Genomic DNA, 24485 nt, shown 5'->3' with positions numbered 1-24485 from the left:
ATATGGAAGCCATATCCATCTCTCATGAGCTACTTGTTTCTTTGTTTACTTCACAGGCCTATCAAACGGGGAGACATCTTGCCACCAGAAAGAGGCAGAGAGGTTGCCAAGGAGCTTGGGATACCATATTACGAAACCAGTGTATTTGACCAGTTTGGCGTCAAGGATGTGTTCGATAATGCCATTAGAGCTGCCCTGATCTCCAGGAGACATCTACAGTTCTGGAAATCGCATTTGAAGAAAGTTCAGAAGCCTTTGCTTCAAGCTCCATTTCTACCTCCAAAGGCACCTCCTCCGGTTATCAAAATCCCAGAGTGTCCCATCACCAGTATCAATGAAGCCGGATACTTATTGGACAATCCATTGTGTGCAGATGTCATGTTTATCCTCCAGGAAGATACTCACATTTTTGCTCACAAGATCTACCTAGCTACCTCCTCTTCAAAGTTTTATGACCTTTTTTTAATGGAATGTGAAGAAACCCCAGACTTATCTGAAACTCCTTGCAATAAAGAAAGGGCCAGTAGAAGCTTTATGGCCAGAAAATGCAGCCTTGAAACAGATGAGAGTAGTGAGATGGCAACCTTAAAATCTTCGAATGCCAAACTCACGTCATTAGCAGGTGGTGGTAACCCTTTAACAAGGTTAGAGCTTGAAGCAGGGGAAGCCAGTTGCCTGAAGCAAGCGCCAACATTTTTGGGCAAAGGCTTTGTTAGCATGCATAGAGAAACCCAAGTCAACCCTGTTTCAAAGAGGACTTGTGCTGTAACAGTGGTCAAGATAGATGCTTCTATTCAGCCTGGGCCTTTTAAAACTGTTCTGCAGTTTTTGTATACAGGGCAGCTGGATGAAAATGAGAAGGATCTTACCAGAGTAGCTCAGATTGCTGAGATATTGGAAGTGTTTGACCTGCGGATGATGGTGGAAAACATTATGAATAAGGAAGCCTTCATGAACCAGGAAATTACAAAGGCTTTCCATGTCAGAAAAGCTAACAGGATAAAAGAATGCCTCTCTAAAGAAACATTTTCTGGTGAGAATACATGAATACATCCTCATTATCCCTTTGAATTAATCCACAAAAGTCATCCAATCAATAGTTCCATATATAAAGCAATATATAACACTCAAGTAGAAGTCATTGGTCCAGTTCCAACATCATAAACCCTACCAGGGACAGCAGCTCTATGTAAAGATGGAAGAGAAATTTGATCCAAAATGCAGTTAAAGCCAAATCTATCAAATCTGCACTGTCTGAAACAATATGCAAACCAAAACAAAGCTATCCTTCAAAATTCAAACTTCTCCAAGTTTTGTGATGCAGTTCTCCAATTAGTGTTTACAAAAATGCATATATTGGGGAAAATGAAGTTATTAGTGAAACTAAGGTGCAAAAATGCTTTACATTGGGGATAATTGCTTGCAAAAATTTGCACATTGGTCAAAACTGCATATAAAATTACATTAGGAGAGATTTGTGGTAAAATGCTGGTGAATTTTCATGAGGATTTAAAGGTAAAGTAAAATATCAAATTGCGCTAATATGTGGGGGAAATCATTCTATCCCTAGCTCTATGGTACAGGCCCAATGTAGGATGCAACATATGAGCTGTTTCCTGGTAGGGATTTATGTGAGCATGGCAGCTTAAAAAAAAAAATGCTTCCACTGCATTGATGGAAATCATTGCCAGGAAGTATGCTGGCTGATATGTTACCTTCCTCCATGTGGTTGAAGCTACAGGGCCACTGTGGTACAACAGGAAGTAATTAGAAGTGAATCTTGGATGTCCATACACATGATAGATGGCCTTGTGCAAATGTCTGTCAGCTGCAGTTCTGTGCCTGTTAAATGATAATATTAATGACTTCTCAGATGAGGGAGTGAAATAAGGGTTGTAGGCACCACATTCAGCTAGCCCATTCCACTAGCAGAAGGCAGTGCAAGGACTCCCACTAGTGCAGGCATAGGCAAACTCGGCCCTCCAGTTGTTTTGGGACTACAACTCCCAACATCCCTAGCTAACAGGACCAGTGGTCAGGGATGATGGGAGTTGTAGTCCCAAAGCATCAGGAGGGCCGAGTTTGCCTATGCTTGCACTAGAGCAACAGGGCCCCCTCCCCGCCCCCAATCTCAGGGTGTGGCTCTTAAATCAGTTTAATTTAATGTAGTCAAAACCATTAGTCTGCACAAGAAAAAGTAGAAATAACTAGAGGTCCACAGCAAAGATTTGGCTGGCTAGTTCAAATCAATACGAACCTGAGTCTAGGAATTAAAGTTGCATATGTACATCCTGTTTCATCATGCAGGCAGACTGATTCATTAATATTTTTCTCTATAGCCCATTCCTAAGAACTAACATAACCAGGAATCAAGAACCTAAGAAGCTACCTTACACTGAGTCAAAGCATTACTCTATTTATATCAGAAACTGTGCACTGACTGGCAGGATCTCTCCAGGGTTTCAGACAGAGATCTTTGGTCAGCCCTAAGTGGGAATGTTCAGTATCTTGGAAAGAATGTGCACCACCAACCACTGAGCTATGCTCCTTAATTCTGAGACATGTATCCTCTTGGGTGAATTGCATGAAGTGGAATATTGTCAGATGCTGGGTGCTGCATGTATTCACACAAGCAAACGACTCGTGTCTGAGTGGACGAGTTTAAACTGCTTCCATTTGTGTATATGAAGCCTTCAGTGGCCAAACTTCCAAAAAGTGAAGGGTGCAAAGCTGTTCCTCCTCTGCAGGCCCAGGTTTTAATGGTCATCTGTGTCTCACTTAGAAATAATTATTATGTGCCCTTTTGGATGCATTTGCAGTAATATTCGTGAGAGAGCTGTGTAACGCCCTCCTCCAGTTTCTGTAACGCCCTCCTCCAGTTGTTGTATTTGGCTCCAAGCACTTTCCACCATAGGTTATGGTTCTGTTTCTCTGATCCCATTGGCAGATGTGACGTTTAAGCTGGAAGATGGAAACATTAATGCTCACAAGCCACTACTGATCTGTAGCTGTGAATGGATGTCTGCAATGTTTGGAGGATCGTTCATTGAAAGCTCAAACACTGAGGTACTTGTTCTCTTTGGTGTGTAGCCTCAATAATGTGCCATAAGCTTTACCCTTTGGGTTGATAAACTGCAGTGGTTTAAACAAAGGGGACATTTTGCTGGAGTTTGTCATCACTAGCCCAGAGAGCATTTTCAAAATGTGTATCTGAAGAAGTGTGCATGCACACGAAAGCTCATACCAAGAACTAACTTAGTTGGTCTTTAAGGTGCTACTGGAAGAAAAAATTTTTTAGGTTCTAAGTGACTCCTTTCTCAAGAAATTTCAGTCGTTATGGTAATTTCTCTCTCTCTCGTTTCCTAAATTTGAATTTTAAAGTAAATTAAATGTTGGTGTCCCTGTACTGTTGTTGTGTATAAGAAGATCGTTTTAGATGAACTTTGGTGGGAGAAACTAGAAGAACAGGAAAACTCTTCAAGCCATTTTTCTGGGGGTCACAGATAGAAGTGCCCTGGATAAAATTTGGTCTCCTGGCAGTATTGTCTGGCTTCCTGATTTTTAACCCAAAGAGTGTGATCGGCATTTCTGGCAATAGGATTTTCCAGCAGGCCTTCTCTGGAGAATAGGAGTTTTGCCCCTCCTTCCCTGACTCTGTTATCAAAGCAGACATTCTGAAAGTCTCAACTGCTAGGCAGCACATTATATCTTCAAATGGAATCATTGTGACATCTTGGACGGGTTCTGAATCTAGGCTACCAAAGAAATGCATGTTGTATCATTCATGAAAATCACAACTAAACAATAGCTTTTTCTCTGTCAAGTACACACCTGCAGGGGCCTGATCTTATTGGAAACATAATTAAATATCAAGCAAACTGCCTCATTTAGAGGAGGGTCTCTTTCCATCCATATACTGTATTAATCCCATCCCTTCTGGGTTATTTTAGGTATTTGTCTGCAACCCCAGAGTCGTCCGCAACTGGACCTAATGGTCAGGGGTCTCTTTACCTTTATACCACCTTTCAATGTGGTTTGCATCATAAAACAAATTAAAATAATAAAATACAAATTCAACAGTGTAACAATTCAGTCAAAAAACCATCAGTGAAATTATTTTTTAAAAACAGCAGCAGTAATAGAATTACGCATAAAAGCCCAGCGCAGCCTCAAATTAATTACCATACTTTTCTGTGGTTTTTTTTTTTACCAAAAATAATGTTAAACGGGGGGGGGGGGGTAGTCTTATGCACGGGGGCAATCTCCCCCCATTTTCTTAATTTTGAGTTCCCCAAAATAGGGGGTGTCTTATATATGGGGGCGTGTTATACACAGAAAAATACGGTACTTAAAAGTAGATGTAAACAACCAGAGGCCATTAAAAAAAACAATCAATGAAAGAGCCAAGTTTACTTCCTGTGGGAGGAAGCTCCATAATGGTGGGGCCACCACTGAGAAGCCCTGTCTCTTACACCCAGCCCAGCAACCTAGCAGACCTTCCTGGCAGGCTGACAAGCAAGCCCATCTTAAGAATCAGGCAGGCTCAGATCAGTGCAGATGGTCCTTCAAATAACCTAGCCATAAGCTATTTAGGGCTTGAAAGGAAACCAAACTTGAAACTGTGCTCAAAGGAGCGCTGACAACCAGTGTTGTTGGCACCTGTCTGTCTCAAGAGACAATGGAGTGTGCCTCGGGAGGTGAAGCCAAACAGCTGCTTTAGCAGCATTGAAGTGACCTCCTCAATGTCAGGTCCTGGGCTGCCCATATGATAAGAGACACACCCCCCCTTGACATCACTGATATGGTCCGAAGCAAAGCAAAGCAATACGTAGGGTTTACTCCTTAACCCTCTCTTCTCCCAAAGATATCCCACAAGGCAGCAGAGGTTTAGGGTCAGTTTTCCTTCTCCTAGATGGGCTGCCTTCCCAGAGTGACAAGCCCCATCTGCCCCTTGCTTCCCTCTACAGCATGGGCAGAAATGGCCACTGCAACTGCAAGCTGAGATAACTCGGTCAGTGGAGCATAAGAGTCTTAACCTCAGGGTCCCAGGTTCAAGACCCACCCTTGGCAAAAAAAAATTCCTGCATTGCAGTTGTTTGGACTAGATGACCCTTGTGGTCCCGTCCAGGTCTACAGATTCTATGATCCTGTGCTACAGAGCAAAAGCCGCAGAGCAGTTTTGTGATAAAGTTGCCTTCGGTATGGCGCTGGCCAGACCTTAACCAGAATTCTAAATAAAAACCTACTACAGTCTTAAATTATTATTTTTTAAAGAAGATCCTTGAGACACCTCCATTCTTAAAGTGAAGAATACTCATTATCTACACTGCTATGAAGTATCATCTGGAATGCTAAAGTGCTAGTGGCAACACGGAAAGAGACTATCGGTTTTGTGTCATATTTATGCTTTTAAATAAGAAGGGCAGATCGGCTCATCCCAGCCTGATTAGTTTTTGTCGAAACTCAGATGCTTGGGACAGCTTCCTAATTATTTATCACATTTTAACGATAGCAGCTTTGCTTTCTGCTTGAGTATTGAGGGAGGCATCCACATCAAGGAAAAATGATACCCCTTAGCAATGCTGTGGCTTAGCTTTCTTTCTCTTCTTTTTTTTCCTTTTTTGTATTTAATATTCTGGAAGTCTGTGTTCTACTTTAAATTTTTTCTCATTACTTTTAAAACAGCAGTAAGCATAATTCCCTCCCCAGAGGCACACTCAGCAGGTGGCTCATTAAAAATACATACCTTGATTTTTTAGTAAGCAGCTCTCCTGCAACAAGAACATATATTCATTTTCTACAATCTGCTTCCTAATTATAAACCCTAATAGCTCGTGTTCTTCTTGGTAACCTTAAAATATTAATTGCAAAGACTTGGATTTCTGAAGCACATAAAGCACCGCAACTGAGATCTTTAAGTTCAATAGTACAAGCACAGCCATGGAAATGTACAGGGAAGTAGTTGGTTCCAAGACGTGTATTGCACGTAGAGACTGAGGCAATTTGACATAAATATAATGAGCTGCTTCTAATTTATTTATTGTTTTGAAATTCTGCAGGGAGAACAGGTTATTTGCAGCAATAACTCATGCATTCACACTTAGTCCTTGCAACAGACACCGACGAAAATATCTCCAGTTTTCAAATTTAATCCACCTAAATCTAAGACACTGTGAGAGATGGTGGGTCTTTGCCCTCCCCTAGTGGCAGCTAGAAACCACGCTTGTCTTTTTAGAACAGTGGGTTCCAAATATTACTATTATTATTTTGCAACTGAGCTTGAATGCATTCTGCATTTATTTAACATCATATTAGCTAAATTTTCCTGGAGGAAAACAAGGTGACAGTTGCTGGACTTTTTGCAATAGTTACTTTCGCTAGCCAACCCCCAAGAACAGCTCCTGCTCAAAATGCCTCTGGAACACCTGTGGGTTGCTTTCATAGGTATATTGTGTGGCTTTGGAGATTGGCTAGTATTAGTTTGCCTCCTGTTCAGTGCCTAGCTGTTAGCGCCACTCCCTGTCAAGAAATCCACGAGCTTCCATTTGGCAGCAATGCCTCCAGCGTTTACTTTAAGGTGGCTCAGGGTTTCCCTGAGGCATGCTGAGTGTAGTTGCACTTAACTGAGGATGTCCAAAGCTGGAACGGGAGCTCCACCCTAACTTTTAATGTTCCTAGGACTGGCTCTGGGGCTTCAAATAAAATGTTTAACTGTGTTTTAAGTGCAATATACAATGTGACAGTAGATGGTGATGGTGAGCCTTATGGAAAATTCAATGTATTTTTAAAAACACTTTTAAAAAAAAGAATTTTCAGAACGGTTTTTCTATGTGTGCAGATTTTACCCATGTTTGAGGGTGCTCTTGGCAAAGTACCCTATTTGGCCCTCCTTCCATCCATGTGGGTTGGCCCGCTTGAGATTCATGGAGAACTTACTTCACACTATGGCACAGTTGTGGGCTTTTCTTGTTTCGTTTTCAGCTGTAGGAGATGGCAAAGCTTCTGAGAGCCATGTTGTTTTTTTCCCTGGCACCCATCATCCCACCTCTTCAATCCCCACTCTGATGTAGTACCAGTTCACTGTGGGGAAAACACAATGGTGGCCGCTCAAGAGAAATCTTCCAGGGTGAAAGCTTTGAAGAAGCAAGTTTCCGTGAGGTGTACCCTGTTGGTGCCGTGACAGGAACCCAAGGTTGCTTCATGCTGACACTAGATTTGCATGTGCCTGTCAAGGACATGAGGCAAAATGGCAACCCACCCCTTTGCAGTCAGAATAATGCTGAAGACTCTGTAGCCTATACCTTGTTTATTTGACAGTGGAGCTGTATTATATTATTCCTTGGGAGGGCTGTTGCTTCTTTATAGCCGCTCACCTATAAAGGAAGCTGTGTGCAAGCATGTACTTAACTCCTCCCTTTTCTTTTCAATTGAAAAAACAAAACAAAAAACAGTCAAAGCTTGCAAGTATAGATGTGGAAGAAATTTAATTGAGTTCACATTTAAAGGCAAATCTACCAAATTCACACTTTGGAAACACATTTAAAGGCAAATCTACCAAATCCACACTTTGGAAACAATACACAAACCAGGAAACAGCCATCTTTTGAAATTTGCACTTCTCTGAATGTTACAGCGCAGTTGTGCAGCCAACTAATGTTTACAAAAAATGTACTTACTGAGGTAAAGTGTGCATAAAAATGCATACATTTATGAAAAAATAACATACAAAAATGCATTATATAAGGCAGCATTGCCTTTCAAAAATGTGTACATTGTACAAAATTGGATATTAAAAATTGTGTATATTAGGAGAGATTTGCACTAAAATGCTGATGAATTATTGGGCAGAGCTTTTTTATTTTTTTAAATCACAATCTGATGTGAAGAACTGAACTTAAGTTTGGAAACTGGAAGAAACTGAAACTGACAGATTCCCTACTTGTGAGTCAAGACTTCCTTCTTTGGCAGTATTTGTTTTGGCCATGTAATTCTGGATATGCCTCTCTTCTTGTACAACACTGGAATAGAGAGCAGCAATACATACTGATGAAATGGGAGGATGTTAACGAGAAGTAGTTGGCACAACTCTCACACTGAAATTTGAACAAGGTTGCTTCCTATTCCTCACTGTTTCTTTCTGAGTCTCACAGAGTTTACAGGGCGGGTGAGGAAGAGACTGGATGACTCTTCCCTGAAAACTGTTTGCATGCACAAAAAAGGCTGAAGTACAGGGAAAGTATTTGAATATTTTTTTAAAAATGTGGCCTTAGGAATTACATTTTTAATTACATTTAGCTGCGAAGGTAAGACAAAATAACCAGAGTTAATCAGGTTTTGCTAGGCCTTTTGGGTTGCAATGAAAGTTTTATCTACTTCCTGAGGATTCAATTTGAAATTAATCCTGTGATGAACATAGGGTTTATTCTGATTGTTCAGAAATTTGTGCTCTTTGACATTCAGGGCCATTTAACATGTTATAGAAAAGGTGGAGGCTGGGATTGACCACATCTTGATGATGATGTTTAAAGCCTATTTTCCTGCCAGAAAGTACATAGTAATTGTACCTCAGCAGTGCAAAATATTTTAAAGGAAGCTGTTGGTCTTGGTCTTTGTAGCTCAGTCCTTTAACCACACATCAGTAGGACCACTCCCTCTCACATTTGATCATGCCCCCCCTTTTTTGAGGAAAACTGTAATAAAGAAAAGCTATGAGGAACAGTTGAGGGAATGGGGTAGGTTTAGCCTGGTAAAGAGGAGACTGAGAGGAGATATAATAGCCATCTTCAAATATCTAAAGGCCTGTCACATGGAGGATGGAACAAGCATCTTTTCTCCTGCTCCAGAGGCTAGGATCCAAACCAAAGGATTCATGTTACAAGGAAGGAGATTCTGACATCAGGAAGAACTTTCTAATGGTCAGAGTTGTTCAACAGTGGAACGCAGTCCCTGATAAGGGGATGGATTCTCCTTTCTTGGGTGTTTTAAGCAGAGCTTAGATGGCCATCTCTCATGGATGATCTAGTTGAGATTCCTGCACTGCAGGCAGTTGGACTGGATGACCCCCAGGATATCCAACTCTACAATTCTATGATTCCATGATTCTATGACTTCTCTTCACCAGTCAGCAATGTGAACCCAACCAAAGTTTGTAGCAGACACTTGCATGTAGGTCTGACCTATGACACCTGCACCTCTCTGATCTTTTTATACCCCTACCTACATCTTCCCTGATGGGCCACATTTTTTTAAAAAAAATTGTAGAGAACCTATGCTTGCACCTGCCTTATGAGATATGCTAGCTGTACAGGAGTCCAGCTTTCTGGTATATTTGTGCCACCACATCTGCTTTTCATTCTGGCTAGAGAGCTCCAAGCCAATTATCCAGCAGGGAGAGCTTTCTCATCACCCTGGGCAAGGGCAACTTGCTTTCCTCACATTTTCACGAAAATGTGTGCATCTGAACCCCAAGTGGCTTAGTTTGTAGGAAGGGGTAGGAGATGGAGCAACAGTCCCTTAAGAATGTCACTAAGTCATTCCAAAATACAACTCCAAATAGAACAAAGATTTTAAAAAAATCAATAATGGCAGGATATAAGGGAGAAAGAAAGAATGGGAAGGTATGTCAAAGAAAACAACAACAGTGCTGATTAACCAATGCAAGCACTTCTCATTAGTGAGTAGGTGGTCCCTGTGAGGTGTAAGGGATACCCAGGTATCTCGTGAATGGTGCCTTTGGGTGGTCAAGGAGGAAGGCAGATATTCAGGGGTACCATGTTGCCTATTTGTCAAGTTCAGCCACGAGGAGCAGCTGGATAGGCTTGATCAGTTGGGACAGACCCACATATTATCCTTAAACAACAACAAAACACCCTTTTTAAAGCCCCAAACATATATTTCAGAGCATGTGCTGCACCACCTTTCTGTAATTTAATGAGACCTTGTTGGAGTTCTGTGAGGAATTTAATGAATGAATTAGAGAGTGCTCTGAGGCTTCCTTTCTTTCTGTAGGGGCAGGTAATTGCAGTGTGCTTCAATGTTGTGCTATAGTAGGATGACTCAGTTTGTCCTGGCGCAGAGGGGCATGACAACACTCTGCTTTTTAAAAGAGATCTCCAGATGCACTTATGCACGGCTAGTGTTCTGGCCATTCTTTCTTCCAGACCTGGAGCGAAGTGTGTCTCCAAGTTTAGTTTAGAAAAACTGATGTGTCTCAAGTATCGGAAGTTTGGAAAACACTGCTATATTTATACCATTGGGGGAGTAGGTTGGCCTCTTTCTGCATTACTGCCAAAGGGCTCTCATCCCATAGCCATAATCACTTTTTATTTGGGAAAGAAAGTTGTTGGAAGCGCTAAGGGAGTGTTTGTAGCAGCAAACACGGAGTTACTGAAAGCAATTGTCCTAGGAAAGGTAATACTGCTAGGTGCTGAAAAATAATCAGCAGCCCAGAGAGCATCTCTGAATTATTTTTAGCTGCTCGGTGTTTATATTAAGAACAAGAATGAGCTAATGCAGAGGCAAAGTCCAAAAATGACAATGTGAAGTGCCCTTGACATTGTGTATATTGTACCTATTATTTTTCTTCACCTGATATATGTAGGTTTTCTCCCCCTTCAGGTGTTTGGCTCATGATGGATGTACATTCATCCTTGCTTGTGCGTGCATGTGTGCATGCACAAACACATGTGCATGATCAAGCTGAAGTTAAGCACTTTTAAGTTCTTTGATTTGGGGGGGGAAGATTTTGTTGTCCATGGCTTAACCTGCAGCTCTTTGTGGAGAGCCTTCATCCTAAGGGGTCAATCTATGCCAACTTGGTCCTTTACAAGACATTAGCAAAACAGCCGCCCGGAATGGAAACCGGTGCACAAATAGTTCAGTATCTAATTTGAACTACCCCATCTGCAAGGACATTCCCACTTAATACATTGCTGTGCAAAACAGATGGTGATGACCTGCTGAAAATAAAATGTCCGCTGTTCTTTTTTAGTTTAACAACACAGAAGCTGAGCAGTGCTTTTATGAAGGAAGTTTGGTTACTGTTCATTTGTTTTACTATGAGGGCCTCTTACAGATCCTTCAAGTGTCCCTATTTTCCAGGGACAGTCCCAGATATAGAAGCCATCTTGGTTTCTGATTTGACCCCGGGAAGTCACATTTTTCCTTAGGACGTCCCTATTTTCATTGGAGAAATGTTGGAGGGTATGGAGTTATGTGACCCCCTTGAGCTAAGGAGATAAGTAACCATACAACCTCTAGAAGACATCTGAAGGCAGCCCTGCATAGGGATTTTGTTATGTTTAATGTTTTTTATGTTTTTATATAAGTTGGAAGCTGCCCAGAGTGGCTGGGGCAGCCCAGTCAGATGAGTGGGGTATAAATAATAAAATTATTCTGCAACAAGACGTTCTTGTTTTCAACCTCTTTCTCTGGTTTTATAAAAGTATTGCAGAGTTGCATTTGGGGGCAAATAGCAACAGCCATATGGCCCAAGTGTTTTATCCTAGAGTAGATCATCTCCCAGCTCTGAGTGTATTAAAAATACCTTTCCACCCCAACCCCCCAGGTTGTTCTTCCCAATATAAACAAGACTTCCATGCAAGCAGTTCTGGATTATCTGTACACCAAGCAGCTATCATCCAGTCAGGAGTTGGATACGCTTGAATTAATTGCACTGGCAAACAGATTTTGCCTCCCACACTTGGTTGCGCTTGCAGGTAAGGTTTCTCTCTTTTTACAAGTGTCGCCTTCAGCTTCCTGCCAATGATGTTGAAATTGTCAGCTGTTGTTTTTCCCCCACAATCTTTGGGCAAAAACAGACACGCAGTATTTCTTCCTAAAATCAAACTGCAGTACATATTTTCAGTTAGAAAAACATAATTGCTTCCTCCACTCTTTTTCTGCGCTGAGTTAATTTAGCCCACATTCTTGTGTATGCTTAAGCAACAAAACACAAATAAGTGTCTGCAATTCATAATGCCCATTAGGCAACTTGATTACTCTTAATTGAAAGAGCATGAACACTAAAGTTTCCATTGCAAATTCCTGTTTTAAGGGTCTAATAATGGAGCTTGGGCAATTTTAAATTAATCCAGTTCAAGCAAGTATTGCATAAAAGAGCAGTCCAAGTTACTTTTACTGCTCTAATCTGATGGTTAATTATTTTGTTAGTGATATGATGATAGTTAATTCCAATAATTGCTTATTTCCTCCCCCCCTCCCCCCCCGCCCTCCAATTGTTTCAAAGAGAAGTGGCTGGAAGCAAGATTGTTCCATGACTTTAAAAAAAGAAATCTATGTCAAGCCAGATAGTAGTATTGTTTTTCCTTGGGCAGTCTTGCAATGGATGAAAGGCAGTTGAAACAGGGGCTGGAGGGACCTAGATTTATTCTGCACAGTAAACTAGTTTGTGTTTCTCTTCAACCCCAACAGAGCAGCATGCTGTGCAGGAGCTTACCAAAACATCAGTGAGTGGTGTTAGCATAGATGGAGATGTGCTGTACGATTTGGAAATAGCCCAGGTTAGTATAATATATTATCTGTGGTCACATGGGGGGAGGGGAGGAACTTCCTGATGATGAATGTGTAATGCTTGGAAGGTTGCTGTTTCCCAAGGATCAAAATAATATTTCAGTTTTTAGAAAGCCTCTGTGATGATAACCATGGTTACTGAGAATTGATACCTTCCCACCAACCTGCTATTTCTTTAGAAAAGTCAGTACATCGTCTTAGGAGACACATGTTCCCAAACCTGTGTTTGCTGAGATAATGCAGGGGTGGGGCATCCATAGATGAGAATGAGAGTGGTGCTTAACTCTTTCCCAGCCCACTGACTCTACTACAAATGCACACTCGTGCAATTCCCCCTCTCCCAAAAGTTGGTCTTAATTCTGGTCTTGGGAGACCAGCAAACGCTGAATAAATACCATGGGGTTCCTGGCAGTCTGCTGCCTTGGTACTTTATTTTCATTGACAAGCTGGAATCGTAAGAATCTGCCTTAACACTGAGTCATAGTATCATAGAATTGTGGAGTTGGAAGGCGCTGCATCACACCGTTTATTCATGTTAAGATTATGGTCTAACTAAGGCCCAGGATCCTTTTCACAGGTGTTGCTGTCAAGCCAGATGTCCCACATTCTATATTTGTGCATCTGATTGTTCCTACCTAAGTGTGGAACCTTACATTCTACAGTCAGGTCATTGGTACATCTAGCTCAGTAAGGCCTACTCTGACTGGCACTGATCAGGATTTCAGACCAGGGTCTCTCCCAGTCTTACCTGAAGATGCCTGAGACATTTTGCATGCAAGGCAGATGTTCTGTCACTCAACTTCAGCCCTTCCCCAGCAGCTTTTTCAATTAATTTCTGATTGTGAATCCATCTGCAACCCTGACTCAAAGTAGTCAGCTCTGCTCTGGGTCCCAACTTTTTTTTTTTTGGGGGGGGGGTGCTGTTGCACTTTTGGTTTTCAGCCCTGCTGGTTCCATAGTACTGTATCTGTGGCTTTATCAGTTTTTGTCACGTGCCGCTGTGATGTCTCAATCCCTGAGTAATTCTCGCTTGCCGTTAGCTTCAGAATTGTTCCACATACTGGCTAACTCTACAGAATATAAATTCGGTTCTCTTCTTTTCCAGTTCCACAACGCTAACCAGCTGGCAGCTTGGTGCTTGCACTATATCTGCACCAACTACAACAGTGTTTGTTCCAAATTCCGAAAGGAAATCAAAACTAAATCTCCTGGTAAGGCCGTTTAGCAAGCTTTCTCCGCCTTTTCTTCCAACCTTTGTACATCTGCCTTCTCTCTATTCTAAAGCTGGGGAGGAGGGGGGCTACAAATCAAGTAAATTTACATGCTCATACATGCATTTTTGCATTATTTCATTTGGCTCCCAAAACCCAGGTTTTCATTGAGCTTTTGGCAAGGTTTGGGTTGGCAGAGAACAATGGGAAGGGAAGGGAGTCTCAATGGTGTTGCCATCTAACTATCCAGACACAGGACACCTTGAAAGCTTCCAGTGCAATGGGAAGCAGCAGGAGCAACCTCAGCATCTTATGCCCATTCATTTTCATCCTCCCCCCCCCCACCTTTAACATGAAATCCTTCTCACCACATTAGGTGAGATAGGGACCAAGCATAAAGGCCAGGAGGCAACAGGTAGGAGGAGCTGCATCTACCATATCTCTCCCTGCATCAGGAGCCATGCCCAGAGTTCTGTTTACCTGTATTAGGCATGCCGCCACCGTGTGTGATCCTTTGGTTTTAAGATAATCTAGGCCTGGCTGAATTGACCAAAGTTTGAATTCAAGTTGGAAGGTTGCAAAAAGTGAATGACAGCAGGAAGTGAATCAGAGGTGAAGTTTGTCAGAGATGGAACAGAGGTTTAAGAAAGGGCAGACAAGCATATATTAATTTGGGGATGTGTTTACAATTAGTTAAACTGTGGCCTGAAATCCCAAACTTTTGTTACTTGGTGGTCTTTGTGGCTTTCACAAAATACATTATGGATATGGCTTCAGAAGACAACCCTACTTGTCAGGGGTCAGCAAACTTTTTCAGCAGGGGGCCGATCGACTGTCTCTCAGACCTTGTGGGGGGGTTGGGGGGGAATGAACGAATTCCTATGCCCCACAAATAACCCAGAGATGCATTTTAAATAAAAGCACACATTCTACTCAAAGAAAAACACAAGGCAGGCCCCACAAATAACCCAGAGGTGCATTTTAAATAAAAGGACACATTCTACTCATGTAAAAACACGAGATTCCTGGACCGTCCACGGGCCGGATTTAGAAGGTGATTGGGCTGGATCTGGCCCCGGGCCTTAGTTTGCCTACCCATTTACTAGAGATTGAGATGCATGTGAATTTCATCGATAGCATTGCTTTCCTCCCCATGTAGTAGTAGTTACATGAGAATAATATTGCTTTCTACTTAGCCTAGCCTATGGATTTGAAAGGAGTTGGTTTTGCTCCATTAGCTAGGGGGGGAAATATTGATATGCACTGGATTTGTTTTGAACTTCCTCTTTTTTATTTGATCATTAATACTTTTCATTATGTATATTGATAGTACTGTTTAAACATCAGGCAACCTGCCTAGAAGCTTATTCAGTGTGGCTGCAGAATTATACCTGGCCATCATTCCCTGAGAGGTGGCTGCCTCTGGAACCATCTCACTTCCACTTACTGGATATAACATCAAAGCAGTATATGCATGCATAGGCTCAATAATCTCTTATATTTATTGCTAATATCTGGGGTTATGGATCACAGGTTTACATTAGATTCTTCACACATGTCACTTGTATCATGGGTTTCTTAGCCCATGTATCACCTCCTAAGAGGCTTTTTATTCTTTGCTGCGCTGCTAAAATTCACCATTTTCTTTTTTAACAAATCAGACTTGTCTCACAATTTGTCTGACATCAGAACAGAGCTATTATGTATTGCTGTTGTATGTGTACTTCATTTTTTTCTGCAGCATCTCTTATCATTGCAGAGTTCGAATTTCTATTTTTAAGCTATTGTATTTGTCAGGGAACTGCCATCAGTACTGGAAGGGGAGAGCGAAAGCCAGAGGGATTCCAGAGAGCGTCCACGGATCAGGAGGAGCAGTCCATCTTCTGGGGAAGAGAATCAGCGTAGCACCAGGGGAGAAGGGGGGCAGCTGGGGGAAGTGGTGAGGCGGTCTCATGACTCCTTGCCTGGGACCAGCGGGGAGAGTAGGGGTCCTCCGTTGCCCACGCCCTCCCTGCGCAGAAGGCTTCTGCGCAGAGAGAGTAGGCGGAGACTAGGCGTCAAAGAACTTCTTTGCTGGAAGAAGTTTAAGAAACGCCCACTCACGGATTCTGCCAGCGATTGAGTCAGCCACGGGTGAGTGGCTGTCCGGACAGAAAAGGTTCACTTTGGCAACCCAGCCAGGTGTTTGCACCCAGCCGGGGAGATAGGCACCTGTTTACACACGAGCAACCCCTAGAACCATTACAGTATTCTAGCATTTTATGTTGTTTTGTAAATACAGTTTGCAAATACCTATTTTTTTCAGTTTCCCTATTATCTGAAAATGCAAAACTAGAGAGAGGAGAGCTTAGTTCTCCATCACAGATTTGGAATTACACATATTACCAGTCATATACCATGAGAACTAGAAACATGACATATTTATTTGAAAAATTAAGCCTGAGATTTTCCTGGATTTTTGCACAAGATTTCAGATTCTGGTATGTAGAAGTAACAGTCCTAGATATACTGGGTTGTATCCAACATAGCTCTAAGTAACTACCGTACTTTTCTTAACTGTCTTGATGCCATAAGAACTAATTTCTAACTATTAGCAGAATTAAAATGTTGTCCTAGTTACATAATTCATTAGTTATTTGGGGACTTCTTTGTTGTTGTTGTTTTAATACAGATAATCAGGAATATTTCGAGAGGCACCGCTGGCCTCCTGTGTGGTACCTTAAGGAAGAAGATCATTTCCAGCGTGTTAAAAAGGAAAGAGAGAAGGAAGACATTGCACTGAATAAACATCATTCAAAACGAAAGTGGTGCTTCTGGAATTCTTCCACAGTTGTTGTCTGAGAAAAGGAGAGGCAAACCTATCAATAGAGTGGCTTGGAGAACATTTCTTTAGAGGAAGGCTTATCATGAAGGAGAGCACCTCAGTCAGATGCCAGATGCCATTGAAGTAAATGGGAGTTCATTTCAATGGTGCTTCCACAGAAGTTTCTGGTGGATTGTGCAGAAGATGTTTGGGGCACTTGTTTTTATTCCACCTGTGTGCATTTATCATCTCTAAGGTCAACAAGCACAAGCTCACCTGAAGTGGGTGTGAAACTGCTCCTTAAAATGTCAAACGTTTGTATTTTTGTTTGTTTGTTTATAAGCTAAAATACTGTATAAAATCAGTATTGATTTTCTTTTTCTTTCTTTTTTTATACAAACCGACAACAAATCCCAGCAATTAATATTTCAATCTCCAAAGTGGACAGTATTTTTATACAGTTGTGTATGTATGTGAAGGTCTTTATTTCAGCATTGTTCTTTCACAGACCACAGTTATTGTGGAACTCTTTGATTTAGACTATGTTTCTTTTGTTTCCCCTCTTGCAAGTACAATGAAATATGATGAACATCTCTGACAAACCTCCTTGGCTTAAATTGACATCCTAGCAACAAACCAACTCTTGCTAGGCAACTGGCTTACCCAATTCTTTCCAAACACTATGTATTCACAACAATTAGATCCTTATTCTTTCTGAAGTAATGGGATGTAACATGATCCAGTGACAACAAAGTTATACAGAATTAATATCTTTTTTTTCCAGCTGAAGAATATGAAGTGTAATTTACCTTTTCAGCTGCACCCGATGTATTTCCAGTATTTGCCATGTAAGGGCAGAATAGAACAGCCGTGTGAAATTTAATACTTCCTCTTTTATGTGTTCCATGGCTTTCAATGTCTTTATTTTCAAAAGGACCATTTTAAAATAATTAGAAGACCTCATTATGCTTATGTCTTTATCCACTGCAGATTTCCTAGGGACCTAAACCTAAAGGCAGTAAGACTTTTAGTTAATTACTTGGTTTGTTTCTTTATAGTTGTCTACGCCTTTTAAAGAAATATCTGTATATTTAAAACTGTTTGCTTGCTTGTTGAATATCCACATGTTAAGTAAGGGCTGTGGAGATAAGTTGATCCCTTCCGTTATATTCATATAGGAGTGACCCACCCACCTATTCACTATCAATGGTAAGGTAAAGGTAAAGGTACCCCTGCCCGTTTGGGCCAGTCTTGACAGACTCTAGGGTTGTGCGCTCATCTCACTCTATAGGCCAGGAGCCAGTGCTGTCCGCAGACACTTCCGGGTCACGTGGCCAGCGTGACGAAGCTGCTCCGGCGAACCGGCACCAGAGCAGCACACGGAAACGCCGTTTACCTTCCCGCTATAAAGCGGTCCCTATTTATCTACTTGCACCCGGGGGTGCTTTCGAACTGCTAGGTTGGCAGGCGCTGGGACCGAGCAGCGGGAGCGCACCCTGCCGCGGGGATTCAAACCGCCGACCATGCGATCGGCAAGTCCTAGGCGCTGAGGTTTTACCCACAGCGCCACCCGCGTCCCTGCCTATCAATGGTATTCTGGCCCAAATAATCTCCGAGCACCGAAACAGACATGATGGCAGCGTGGGCAAACTGCTTGCCTCTGTAAGATGTTCCATGTGCATCATCAGGCATCAATGCGCTTTGAGCTGGTGCATCCAGGTGTAGAGTTCGCACCCCAGAGGTCTGTGGTGGATACACCACAACTGTGCCACCTGTAACAAAAGAAGGGTTTCTGCAGACACCACCAGTCAGGCTTATATGGAGAAGCCCATTACCCATGGCTGCTGTCATGTCAGTAAGGTGTACAAGGATGTCTTGCCTTTTTAAATATGCTGCAAAAGATATCCCAGGAAAAGCTCCCTTTTTCCCAGAATTTTTTATTAAAAGTTTTCACAATACAATAAAATTGTATCTAGAACTAATGAAGTAAAAAGAGAGAGAGGGAAAAGAGAAACAACAAAAAAGTTTTTTGTTTTAATAATGCATGCACAGCCCCACACCAAGCTTACAACACTTTGAGGCTTTTCTGCATCAAGGCTTAATATTTTAGCAGTAAACTAGATAATTCATTTCCAAAAGAGCCAGTGTAGTATAATGGGTGATGTGCTGGACTTAGGAGGCTTGAGGTCAAATCCCTGTTCAGCTGTGAAGCTTACTTCTATGACCTTGCAGCCATCTCTCTCTCTCTCTCTCTCTCTCTCTCTCTCTCTCAGCCTAACCTACCTTACAGAGTTGCTGTAGCGATAAAATGCAACATGCGCTCCATCTGGATGCATAGCAACTGGATAGCTCAGTTGGTTAGAGCGTGGTGCTGATAACGCCAAGGTTGCAGGCTTGATCCCTGTACAGGACAGCTGTATTTTCCTGCATTGCAGGGTTTTGGACTACACGATCCTCAGGGTCCCTTTCAACTAAACAATCCTATGATTCTATGATCTCTGTCCTCTGAGCTACTTGGGGGAAGGATAGCATAAGAGAGCTTTTAAAGACTGCCTTTCAAGCAGGGGAACATTCACAGCCAGCCACTGATTCCTCCCCCACCTGCCTTGGTTTATGCACCTAAAGATGGACTCCTAAAATTGTTTTCTACTCACACCAGTTTTGGTTTGAAGCCTGTCCCATCACTTTCCTTCCCTTATCTTTGGCAATAGCCCCACTGGCAGTGATGCTAATGTTCAATAGTAAATGCACTACTACATATTATGTGGTGGCATTTCATTTTGTGTGTGAAGTGTTTGAGACCTAGCCTAGACGTTACTTTGGTGCCCCAGCTGTTTCCAACCATGTGGAAGAGCAGCATGCTAGGGGTTTCCTAACCCCCACATTGGCCACCAATTAATATGGAGAATTAGGGAGAGAAATAAATATTTAGGAGGCGAGTATTGCAGACTGGAGGCGAGTGAACACTATGAGCAGGCAGAGTGGATGGAGGTGGCATCTTAGCATGCCCTGAACTTTGCCACAGAAGGTAGATGTGGTTAGAGCTATGAGCATTGTGCTTAGCCCAGGGGTGGGGTGGGAGCAGTGGCAGAAGCTTTAGAGGAAAAACAAAGCGTCGCCTATTCCTCTATATGTATAGTTCTCCAGTCAAGCTTATCAACTACATTTTGCCGGTTTCCTTTGTTCTCTCCTGCAGGTACCCCTTTGGAAGAGCTATCCCATTTTCTGTTCCTACTAACCCAACCTTGAGTCCAAACCAGGTTGCGAAGGACAGGAAAAGTGGCAAAGCCCACCCAACCTTCCAAAATAGTCCAGGTTCTGGGTGATAGATGTAGGTAGAACCTCTGGCGAGGACAGTAAGAAATAGGTCTCTGTGTAGAAATTAAAAGACCAGCTCCATTTACCCAAAAGGAATTACCATTGCACTCTGATAAAGGGCTATGAAGCGAAAAATGACTGCAAGCTGGATGGTATAAACTTATGGTCAGCAGTAGTGTGTTCATCATTAGCAAAACCACCATTGCTGAGGCTCGAATTTCATGTGAAAGGCAGTGGCGTAGCGTGGGGGGTGCAGGGGGCCCGGCCGCACCGGGCGCAACATCTGGGGGTTAGGGTTAGGGGGCGCAAATCCGCGGGTTAGGGGGCGCAAATTACTTGCCTTGCCCTGGGTGCTGACAACCCACGCTATGCCACTGGTGAAAGGAGCAGACCTGTTATTTTAAATTTGGGTCCGTGAGGGCCTCCTTTGTAAAGCAAAAGGAGTACCCTAACTGCAACCAGTTGTATCCAATATTAGGTAGTGATGGGGGGGAGGTCCTATGGCGAGAGAGAAGGGACAAAGTACACAGGAGGCACAAAGTGAGAGAGCTTAGCTCTCTTTACCTGTGCACCAGTTGATACTTGTTATATGCATGGGTTGGGGGCAGATCATGGTTTAGACAAATGGGTCTGTGCCATTCCGTGTAGATTGAGCCGGAATTATATTAGCAGGTTATATGTTTTGATAAGTATTACTATTACTAAAGTTTTACAAAACCAAAGCTTCTCTATGATTGTAATCTTGCCAAACTGACATGGACATGCATAAATGAACCAGGGGTATATGCAATAATAACCAGCTGTATTAGTTATCAGCTACTGTAACCAAGTGGCTGGTTCATTTGGTTTAATTCTGCCTTTGGCCTTTAATCTTGGTGGGGGGTTCTTTTTGTTTTATTTTGCAAAAAACAAACAAAAAAACCAACCTCAATAAAAAAAAATGTTTAGCTATAAATGTTTCCTGATTATTTGCTCTAGTTTCAAATCGTTACAATGAATCTTTTACCTTTAAGATGCTTTTCTCCAAAATATGTAGCCAGAAAGTATTGCATGTTGAATATTTCAGGGCAGGTTTATTCTTAACAAGTCAGGGAAGAAGAACACCGACAAGCTAGAGATTGCACATAGTCCTTTTCATTCAGAACTGGTGAAATTAACTGTTCCATTGCTGTTCCCTATATAATTTTTCTCCCCACCAACACCAGTCCCTTTGTGTTCAGGGAACCTCTGAGTCCTTGAAGCTTTATTGAGAGAAGACAGACTCAGCCTGATGTTTTGCTCTGACTGTAGAGTTCTACAGTCTCCCAGCCTGGCTTTCACAACAGTGTGGGGTTGTTGTTTTTTACCCCTGTACTTTGCTAGAATGGTTATGCCCACCTCTTCACTGTCATCATTCCAGGACCTAACAATTTCACACTTACATGGCAATGGTAGGATCCCTCCTATTCCCTACATATTCTACATTTGGTGAGCAGGCAGAGGAGCAAGACCACACTAGCCTGCTTTAAATCTACTTTTAGGTGAGATGAGGTGCTATCTACTGGTTTCACATTTGACCACGTGCATGGAAACAAGCGGGGAGTGGTAGGAGCAATCCTCTTTCTCTTGGGTGTATTTGGTCTGTGCAAAAAATGCAGAAAAGCAGTACAAAATTTTGTCCACGTTAACACACTTGACACACACATACACACACACACAAACTCTGCTTGACTGTGATGCGGCAGAATTGCACCGCAGCATGATGCAGAACATTGCAAGATTATGCATACTGATGGAGAAAAGGAACAGGCAGCTTTTCTTGGTATAAAAATGCAAACCCATGGCTTTCCATGCTCCCTCGGATTTTAAAACAGCTGCGTGTGGTTTTTATAGACTGTGTGTGTACACATGCATGGGCAGATACAAAGTGGAACAAAAAGCAACAAGAAACATCCTCCATTTTGGATAAGCGGACAGATTTCACTCCTAGTAGCAGACAGGTTTGTTGTAGTTTTATAGCGTACTATGTATTCGTCTCTAAAGTGTTTGTTTGTTTTTTTACTGACATTCTTCAAACATCATGCAGGAACTCCCATTAAAAAATAGCAGCCATATAGCAGCAATTTTTCTATTTTTACAGCTAGGCTTCTAAATTGCCAAAGTTAATCTTCCTTACATCTCAAGCCATAAAGGAAGTCGCCAAAAGATGTGTTTAAAAATGCCTTTTTAGGGAGAAAAAGGTGAATTCGCTCGCTTCTTTCTAACAGCCATTATTTTATGAACACATAGAAACTTGACCAATACTAATTGAATGGGTTTCTTTTCAAGCGTCTCAGCAACAGAAGTGTTTGCAATTTCCTTCACCATGGAGGACAAGCAAGCTCCCACTCCTCTTCGGAAGTGCTGCCAAGCTCTCAATCACTTTAACAAGTGAATGAACATACAAATGCCGCCTGAGTTAGGTGTTTTATCATGATGTGCTTCTGCTTGGTGTCCACCTAGTGTTGATGGGTTTCTGCAAGTTCTTAGCCACTCTTGCCACCACCCAGCACTAGGGCACCCTGATGGTTGCTAAGGCTGCTTGGCTGTCTTTGATTATTAAAGCACTGATCTGCTAAGGACCTTGAGAAACGAGAATAATTTATTTTGTTTTCTGAACAGTGAGGTAAAGGTAAAGGTAAAGGTACCCCTGCCCGTACGGGCCAGACTTGACAGACTCTGGGGTTGTGCGCCCATCTCACTTAAGAGGCCAGGGGCCAGCGCTGTCCGGAGACACTTCCGGGTCACGTGGCCAGCGTGACATCACTGCTCTGGCGAGCCAGAGCCGCACACGGAAACGCCGTTTACCTTCCCGCTGGTAAGCGGTCCCTATTTATCTACTTGCACCCGGAGGTGCTTTCGAACTGCTAGGTTGGCAGGCGCTGGGACCGAGCAGCGGGAGCGCACCCCGCCGCAGAGATTCGAACCGCCGACCTTTCGATCGGCAAGTCCTAGGAGGTGAGGCTTTAACCAGTATCAAATTCCTTGGCAAACTTGTCAATGATGCTCCAGTTAAATGGTCCAATATGAAGCACAAAAGAAAAAGGAATGAATTTCACCAAAGCAGATAGGAAACAAGGTGAAGGAAGCAAATTGCAGTGAGTGCATAAAGGCTTTTATTCTGGATGCAATAGCATCATAGCTACTAAAAACAAAACAAGTATATCTTCTATCTTATATATCACCCCCACCCCCACACAAAAAAGAAAACCAGTTAGCTAATTTTTTACTTTGCTTTTGGCAAAAGTGTGGTTGTGCTGTTGTCACCATGTGACTACACCAGAATGAAGCAGCAGTAAAGATTTAGGTGGGTGGGTGGGAATAGCAAAAAGGTGTTGGGAGGCTTGCTTTGCCTTCCCCTAAACTACTGCTCTCATATGTGCTGAATGTCAGCCACCAGCCTGGTTGGATTCAGTACATGGAAGAACGGGAAGATGAATTTTGTCCTTTGTCTTGGGGCAGCCCCAACTCTAGTGACATTTGGCATATTCATTGCATAGACAGTACATATACTGCATTTTGGGAACTGACCTACAGCTCCTGCTTATGGCTCTTCCTGCTTTTACCTTGGCTTGGATTCAGTCACTTGCCCCCAAGGTCTTCAAAGCTGCTCTCTCTCTCTAGAGAGCTATGTCACCATACACCGTCCAGCCTTTCCATTGGAGCTGTTCAAGCAATACGATAAGCTGCTTGTTCAGAACCATATTTATCCAGATTCAGATACTAAAGAGTACAGTGGACGCTTGATCCATGTGGGATGCACATTCGCATTCCGCAGCATTCGCAACCCGCATCTGCGCACACGCAGGTTGCTATTCGGCGCTTCTGCGCAAAGCGTGATTTAGCATTTCTGCGCATGCATGACCACCGAAACCCGGAAGTAACCCATTCCAGTACTTCCGGGTTTTGGCGGTCTGCAACCCAAAGCGGCTGTAACCCGAGGTATGACTGTACTTTTTACACCTGTCAGATCATTGCTTGCAGTATGGTATATAGCCGCAGCTAAAAACATTGTGGCAGTGGGTGGGCACCTAGCGTGTTCTCTGTCAACATTTTACTGACTGGGTGATTTTATCACTTTTTCTAATCGGTAGACATGCTTTGTAAAACATTGCCACACATACCGGTACATATTATTTGCCACAAGTAAACATTGAGTACTTGCTGCATTCTCTGCGACACCAAGCTTTACTAACACACTCTATAAAACTGAGCAATGTAAGACACACTTGAGATACTGAAATGAATAGCTGTAAGGTTTTAAGCTATAAGAAGAGTTAAAGCATTTGCATGCACAGTAGAAGTGGCATATCGGTACCAAAGCACTAGTAGCCATGTCCTAATCCAGCCAGGAGTGTGTGTGTGTGTGTGTGTGTGTGTGTGTACGTACACAAAAAAGCAAACAGAGCAACTGACCTAGATTGCGCACCTGTAAACCTGCAGTGAGACGAGCAGCATCTGCCGAGTTTTATGCCTGCTGCATAGATATTGGTGTCCTTGACCTCCTTTGCACCTTATAACCATGTCAAAAGTAAAAAACGCACACCAACCAATGGTTTGGGTTAGGCTTTTTGTTTTATTAGGTTCAGCATTGTTTTGTGAGG

At 42.5% G+C, this 24485-nt stretch overlaps 1 protein-coding gene and 1 long non-coding RNA gene across 8 annotated transcripts in view; both read left to right on the top strand.

The window, feature by feature from the left end:
• RHOBTB1 (Rho related BTB domain containing 1) overlaps positions 1-16920 on the top strand; it is a 65503-nt gene extending 48583 nt beyond the window's left edge. For all 7 annotated transcript variants that reach the window (XM_079975651.1, XM_079975649.1, XM_079975652.1 and 4 more), the window contains 6 exons: positions 57-1033; positions 2948-3066; positions 11567-11717; positions 12433-12521; positions 13637-13742; positions 16414-16920. In XM_079975651.1, the coding sequence (XP_079831777.1) occupies positions 57-1033; positions 2948-3066; positions 11567-11717; positions 12433-12521; positions 13637-13742; positions 16414-16583 (1612 nt within the window). In that variant the 3' untranslated portion in view covers positions 16584-16920. The remainder of the gene's footprint in view (positions 1-56; positions 1034-2947; positions 3067-11566; positions 11718-12432; positions 12522-13636; positions 13743-16413) is intronic.
• A 1215-nt stretch (positions 16921-18135) lies between these two features.
• LOC307215949 lies at positions 18136-20818 on the top strand. The gene is made up of 2 exons (XR_013838779.1): positions 18136-20093; positions 20248-20818. It is a non-coding gene; the product is annotated as an uncharacterized lncRNA (long non-coding RNA).
• The last annotated feature ends 3667 nt before the right edge of the window (positions 20819-24485 follow it).

The sequence above is a fragment of the Podarcis cretensis genome, assembly GCF_951804945.1.
Source record: "Podarcis cretensis genome assembly, chromosome: 5".
NCBI classification, from domain to species: Eukaryota; Metazoa; Chordata; class Lepidosauria; order Squamata; family Lacertidae; genus Podarcis; species Podarcis cretensis.
The sequence above is the reverse complement of the archived record's forward strand: the minus strand, read 5'-3'. Positions and strand labels throughout refer to the sequence as shown.